Source organism: Scleropages formosus, chromosome 3 (assembly GCF_900964775.1).
Source record: "Scleropages formosus chromosome 3, fSclFor1.1, whole genome shotgun sequence".
Taxonomy (NCBI): domain Eukaryota; kingdom Metazoa; phylum Chordata; class Actinopteri; order Osteoglossiformes; family Osteoglossidae; genus Scleropages; species Scleropages formosus.
Window position 1 is genome coordinate 29,530,639 of NC_041808.1, and position 7,526 is coordinate 29,538,164.

At 43.8% G+C, this 7,526-nt stretch overlaps 1 protein-coding gene across 2 annotated transcripts; it reads right to left on the reverse strand.

Annotated features, from left to right (window-relative positions):
- Positions 1 to 508: 508 nt before the first annotated feature.
- On the reverse strand, positions 509 to 5,010 carry LOC108926025 (uncharacterized). Of its 2 annotated transcripts, none has more exons than XM_018738449.1 (2): positions 4,074 to 4,152; positions 509 to 2,650 (listed from the first exon to the last, which is right to left on the reverse strand). In XM_018738449.1, the coding sequence occupies exon 2, from the start codon at positions 2,629 to 2,631 to the stop codon at positions 643 to 645; it is 1,989 nt and encodes a 662-aa protein (XP_018593965.1). In that variant the 5' UTR covers positions 2,632 to 2,650; positions 4,074 to 4,152; the 3' UTR covers positions 509 to 642. The 2 variants fall into 2 exon arrangements, with proteins under 2 accessions (XP_018593965.1, XP_018593964.1); XM_018738448.1 differs by lacking the exon at positions 4,074 to 4,152 and adding an exon at positions 4,830 to 5,010 and having other exon boundaries at positions 510 to 2,650.
- Positions 5,011 to 7,526: the final 2,516 nt, after the last annotated feature.

The window sequence follows — 7,526 nt, forward strand, 5'->3', positions numbered from 1 at the left end:
GTGGGTTTCCTCTAGGTGCTCTGGTTTCTTCCCACAGTCCAAAGACATGCTGTTCACGTTCACCCATAGTGTGTGAGTGACAGAGAGAGTGTGTTCCACTGATGTATGGATCAGTGACCCATTGTAAGTAGTGTATCTAGCAGTGTAAGTCACCTTGGTGAATAAGGCGTGTGGGCTGACAACACTGCATAGAGTACATTGGAAATCACTTTGGAGAAAAGTGTCTGATGAATAAATGTAAATTTATTAGTACAGTACTTAGTACCTATGTTAGCTCTGTAAAGTTTTGCAATACTGGATATAAAATGAACATGCAACAAAACTGTGCAAAAAATTTTGAAAGCACGACAATATTTTAAAAATACTGGTATATTGCTTGCACTTTCAATCACTTCATAATAACTTAATGATATCTGAAACAGCAAATTTCCTACTGTTATTAAATATTTTTAATTATTTTACATTTTTCATACTGATTTCTCAGTATATTATAGTGAATGACTTTTTCCACACTAGATATCTGCACCAGAATGGTAAAAACAGGATTAAGCAGAACAATTCTGCAAAGTGTAATTATAATCTGAATATAACAAAATAGTCATTCAAAATGAATCACCTTTCTTTTACTGATTCTATATGTCTTCACTGTTTGTTCCAGTAGATCTCGTAGCACATCTTATCGGAACAGCTGCTGTCTGAGGAGCCTGTCCTCTGTCGGACCCGTTCCTTTACTACCTTAACCACGAGGCTGCCCGCCAGTGCTATGCCTGCAGCCGCCCTCCCCATGTCCACCACACTTGTTATGATGCGTGCCATTGCCCCTGCCGTCTCCAGGTTCCTTGTCACAGCCCCACCGGATGCCACTATGCTCGTCCCCACTGCTCTGTCAGCACCAACAATCTGGACCACTGGACATGTCGCAATCCCTTCGGCCACAGGTGTTCCTGCAGTCTGCAGGGATGCTGAGACACTTTCCACAGTGGCCACTGTCTGTTGGCCCACACTCCCCACTGACCCAGCAGTCTGTGGCATGGCACAGTTTGCTACCCCTGCTGCCACACCTGTGGCCTCTGCCCCCAAAACTCCTGTGGAACCTGCAGCTGTACCCTCCAGAACAGCACCTAGGGCCACTCCGGCTCCAAGAGCTCCACCCACCCCAGCTGCCACTCCCACTGCTGCTGCTCCTATTATTCCCACCTGCCCCAGTGCCTCCTTAGCAGCCTCTTTTGGAGTGCCAGCCTCTGCCCCAGCCAGGGCACCCACAGAGCCACCCAGAACCACTCCTGTGGCTGCCCCAATGGCCACTGCAGTCTTTGCTGCTGCAGCAGATGCTATTGCCCCAACTGCGTTTCCCACCCCAAGCCCTCCTGTCACAGAAACTCCCGCCAACTGCCCCGCAGCCAGTCCTACAGCATTCCCAATCACTGTCGCCCCCGCAGCCGCAGCTAGGGGAGCAGCTGCCCCAAATACTGCCCCCACTGCCACCCCCGTGATACCTGCCGTCACTATGATTTTCACCTTCTCCAAGACTTTCTCTGAGACGACAGCCTCCTTCCTGAACCTTCTCAGAGCAGAGCGGAAGGACTCCTTTTGGCTTGTTTTCCCCTTTCCTCCTCTTTTCCTGTTCCACTCCTCCTCCCATCTCTCTGACCGGTCTCTCAGCTGATTCCAAGAAGCTTCATCTGATGTTCCTCCTTGTCCTGCACCATCCTCCAAACCATTTGAATTCCTCCCCATATACCGTTTCCTTACTGTGGCCTGCTTCTCCTCTTCTCTGCCATCCAGCTGACTCTTGGGACCACTAGCTTTAAGATTGTATTTCCTCCTCTTGGCCAAATTTGTTTCTCCATCTGTCAGTTCTGCCTCCTCACTCACCACAGCCCCTTGTTCCTCCATAAGTCTCTCCTGCTCCTCTCTGATGGTAGCCTCCACCTCATGGAACATGTAGTTGGTGTAGCATCTGTCACCATTTTCTTCTACCATCCTGTGCACCTTCTCCAACAGAGTTCTAACCTGGTTACGATCTTCAGGGTTTCTGTTGTTCAAGACATGGTACCTGCCCCCACACCTCTCCAGCAGTGACCTAAGATCCTCTGGGGCTGTGTCTTCCAAGTACTCCTCAATACCCCTCTCTTCCAGGTCATCGCCCCTTGTGAACACAATCATAGTGTAGTCAGTAATTGCTCTCTCCCCAAAAATCTGGACCATCTCTCCGACAACCCTTGCCTCATCCTTTGTGTATCGTCCCAGCTGGATCACTAAGAGGAAGACATGGGGACCTGGAGATAGTAACAGCACACATTTTGCAATTTCCTCTCGGATCTGCTCCGCATCAAAACGAGTATCTCCAAATCCTGGCATATCCACAACCACCACCCTTCTCCATCTTCCATCAGATTTCTCTTCCTCCTCATCTTCCACCAGGTCCAGGCTGCCCTGCTCACAAGTCTGGGTCACAGAGCTGGCACTGAGCTCCGAGCGGAAGCGTTTACAACCAAGAATGGTGTTGCCCGTGGCGCTCTTCCCAGAGCCAGTCTTGCCAATAAGAACCAGTCTAAGCTCCGACATTATGGACTTGTTATCATCCTCTTTGTTGCTCTCATTTCCATCTGTTATGGTACTCTTGTCCATCTCTGCTTTGCTTGATTATCTGCAGAAAAAAATAAAAGGGGGTGAAAACAATATGGAAACAGATACATTCAACTTACAAACACAAATGGGACCAGAAGTTTATTAGTAAATTTGTTTTTCCAGGAGGGGGGGGCGCAGTGGCGCGGTGGCGCAGTAGGTTGGACCGGGTCCTGCTCTCCGGTGGGTCTGGGGTTCAAATCCTGCTTGGGGTGCCTTGCGACGGACTGGCGTCCCATCCTGGGTGTGTCCCCCTCCCCTGCCAGCCCCATGCCCTGTGTTGCCGGATTAGGCTCCGGTTCCCCGCGACCCCATATGGGACAAGTGGTTCAGAAAGTGTGTGTGTGTGTGTTTTTCCCATTACTTCAAGCTCACTTTTACCACTAAGTCACAATCAAAAGCTACAGAATAGACATCTCTCATTTTTTTTTCATGGGATAGGTCCTGCAAAACCTTAGATAAAGCAATCATAAAGAAAAAAATACTGTTTCATTTTCACATTTCCATCTCAAAGAAATGCTTATCCAGTGCAGGAATGCAGTGGTCCAGATTCTATGCTGGAAATCCTGGGTATGAGACAGTACGTACTGGATGACGTGCTATTGAAATGCTGTGTAACATTTTTATTATGTATTATTAAATTCAAGATAAGTGTATGCTTAATAAAAAATACACAATTTCAATAAGCTGTTAATAATCCTAGAATGGTGAGCAATTCGTTATAAATGAATGACCCACGTTCATCAGCTTCATTATCTTTATTATTTATAATTTTCTTTATTATCTTTATTATTAAAAATACAAGTAGGATTTGATTTATTTATGGTCATGGATATTGGTGTACTAAATAAAAATACTTTTTAAAACTAATTTTAACACTGATTTCTGAGTGACATTAAAATGAAAGCTAATTTTAAACGACTGAACATAAAATTACGATATCTCCATAAACTCTTGTTGACCGACTCATCCCAAAAACGTGTGCAACATTTGTCATCGCCAATACCCATAAACATCAAACAGGACCTGTAAACACCATGGAAGTGAGTTGAATTAATGTGATACTATATTTGTGTTTCTGGTCTGCCTGAGGGTGTTTTACCGCCAAGTGATTGCTGAACATGATGGAAGAAACGCAGGTCGCTCATGCCAAGCAGCAGACAGAAATGTCAGTAAATACAACTCAGATGAAAATACATTCAGCAAACAAAGTATATGCATGTAAAGTGTATGTGTGTGTGTGCATGTTGTACTGTATGCTGCAACTGAGTAGAATTTCCCACTGGATTTAATACATTCCCTCCATCCATCCATCCATCCATTCATTCACTCATCCATTCAGTCAGTCAGTCAAAACAATCAAGCAAAACGTGTTCTGATGTTTGAAAATTCGGTACTACAGCGTTAGTAATAGAAGGACACGGTGCAGATTTATAGTGTAATACCTTGCGGTATTATTTGTTGATTGTTGTCGCGTTCATGTGTTTTCTTCTGTTGGGTTGCTTCCTGTTCTGAATGCGTGTGACGTAGGCGGTGTGGGAGTGCGCATGAGCGAGCGACAGACTGCAGGGGGAGTTGTGTGCGGGCTTGGATTTTTAGACTTGTTCTTGAAAGTGTTATTGTGGCTGGTTGTGGACAAGACAGCTGCCTGTCCTGATGAGAACCTTAATAAACCCCAGTACTTTTGGAATTTCCCCTACTCATTCGAGTTACTACAGTATTTACTACTGAGGCTGACAATAACAAATAAGCCGGCTCACGCTTGTCAGACTAAAGTGCATACAGTATTGGGTTCGTACACTGTGCAACTTAATATTTATCAGTTACATAACATGGTCATTTTCACTATCAGTTCAGGGTAAGCATGCTGCATGGGTGTTTTGATTGCAAGCTGCGACGATTCTAGAGAGGCAAACGAGTCTTTATACAAAATAAGTCGAGTCTTATACAAAAATAACTCAGTAGAGGCAACTCTGTACCGGTGACGCTGGAACTAGATGTTTTGGAAGGTTAGCTACACAGGCTAATTCACGAGTTCACTGTTTGCGAAAGGACGCCATGATGTTTTGTTTCCCCGCTTTCGAATCTAGTACCGGTTGATCATGTCTGCCTGTACAAAACTTCTCAAAACGTCCATACAGCTTTAAATGCATCACGTACCGCCTGTACGATGTTTACCACTTGCTCGCTGGCGAACTCACCTGCTTTACTTCAGCTTAATCTCTGACTTTTCACGCGTCGTGAGCAGCTGCACGGATAGCAGCGCTGTCTGTCACTATGAGCGGTGCGGAGGGCAATGAACGTTCCCGAATGTTCCGGCCTCTTGGCCCAAACAGTGTGTGTGTCTCATCATGGCACTGAGTTTGGATACACAATGCACAACACAACCAAACTTCGAGTGAGAAAACATGCAAATAACTACTGTTCTAGTTTATTCTGCTGGTAGCGACACTAAGTTACAGCTTAGCAACAGCAAACATACCGCTGTGATTCTTATTTATTTACCCTCAGTAGCGCTGCTTATCGCTTCAAAACATTGTCCGAATGAGGCACAAGCTTAGAATATTTTAAGAATTACTGTAAGGGAAGTAAATGCGAGAATCAGATGAAAAATGCGTTGTTGAAATGTCAAATTTGTGACAGAACTCTCTGCGAGAGAAGTGGATTCATTGGAAACTTTACACTGGTATTGAACAGAATAATATCAGCAATATAATTCTGCTTTTTATTGTTCGGCTTTAAATGTTCGATGTTAAAAGTTTAGTTCTTCAATCTCGGAGGCATTTTCTACACACTGAACGCAATTACTGGTTTTCCCCCTTGATCTCAGTTAATTTCTTACTGATAAAATCGCGGATAATTTCAAAGCATCACATTGGCAAACGTTGGGGAGAATGTTGATTGTTGTTACCTCTACTAACTCTTTGTGTAGAACTCTGTATTCCTGTATCCTCCAGCACCCAAAGACCTGTCAGGCCGCTGATCTGTAAATATGTACCGTGTTCTTGACACCCTCATAAAATGTATAGTAATTAACTAGGAGTTACCGCTCTGAGGAACAACTGAAGGGGAAATGCTGAAAAACAAAATAAATGCCACATTTGCTGTCTATATTGTCCCTTTCCCTGAAATAGTGTCCCACTGCAGTCTTGCGCAGCAGGTGCTACAACGCTTAACAAGTAATTAAACACAGAAAATGACTACATTTAGTAAAAATGTACCTGCCACAGTTTTCTGAGGCCAGGGCTGAAAGCCTCTTATATTTCTTTACCTCTTTACACGGCTCTCTACTTAATAGAAACAAGATTAACTATATTATTCGAGGCCACTACAGCAGAGCCTTTCGCGGGCCTTGCACAAGTTCTTGTTCGTGACCTTTAACAGAACAGCTTAAATAAATGATTGATAAACCTAAATTTTATACATTTCCACCACTAAAGAGCAATAGGCTATTCATTCATTGTGATGACTGAGTAACTGAAATTCCCAGGCACTTCCTTAATTTACTTTGAAACCTTTCAGGAATTTGGGTTGTGATTTATGCAAATGATGAGACATCAGCTACAGTTAATTTAGCAGGAATTGAATCAGGTTAATTAATTACATTGCCACTTCACATAAAACCCACAAGGGTTCAAGGACCTAAATTGATAATCACATAAAAACACATCCAAAATATTGGATGGATGGATGGATGGAAGGAAGTGTAGGGCCTTCCTGAGCATGCATCCATCCTATCTCAGCAGCAAAGGAGCAGGTGGCCAGAAACGAAGGATGCTCAGAGGGTCTGCTTTGAGACCGCTTACTGGGACTCCCTTTGTGATCCACAAGGAGAGGACATCGATGGATGGACTGTGCGGCAGAGCACAACTTCTTTGTGGACACCAGCACTGTGAACTGCTTCCCTAACAATAACCTCTGGGTCACACATGAACAGAACACTCTGTTTAATCACAAAAACAGAGCCTTTAGGGCAGGTGACATGGATGAGGTAAAGCACGTACAGAATGAACTGAGGATGAGATTTTGGCAGGTAAAAGGTCAGCTACAGGAGGACGGTGGAGAAGGTTGCAAAACTGTCTAACCTTACAATGCAAGTAGTCCCCTCAGATGGCCGCTGGCCTGTACCACCTTGCTGATCACCTTACCACAGTCCAGAGACAAAAGAATAAGTCCTTCTGAGGGAAAGAGCTCCTTAGTTTGTTCCTTACAAATCAGTGTGGAAATCTAGGAAAACAACTACTACCATGTAACTTGAACACATAAGAAAATACAGTTTATTTCAGAAACTGACTGCAATTCTGCTTTTAAGTTATGAAATGAGGGCTTTCATGTCAATTGCTACATATCTAATTTCCATTTGCATGATTAATAATACTGAACACATCTATACTGTAGTTGTCCAGTAATTTTCTTCCATCATTCTCCACAAGTTAATCATGAAAGCTGGCCCAGCAGTGTGGCTGGATTCCCTGGTGGCAGTCACACAGAGATGGGCACTGAATAAACTCAATGATTCCCATCCTCTGCATGCCACCTTGGTCAAATGTCATTTCTACCAACAGTCATTGGCCTCTACAATGAGGGCTCATGCTGCAGGAGGGGTGACCTCTTAGTGACTGAGCAGCACTAGGGAGCTCTGTCATCTCAATACACCATGCATCACCTCACTTCACCCAGCCCTCTGTGTAACTGCAATAAATTATTGCTCTTGTATTTATGTATTTATCTCTGTTGTGTCACTGTATGTATGTATGTATATATGTCATCTGTGCGTGTATGTATGCTGAATATTGCATGACACTGCAACTGAGTGGAATTTCCTTCTAGGATTAATAAAGTTTAATAAATTTTGTTCAATTATGCATACAAAAGATTCATGCAAAGAAATTACTTTG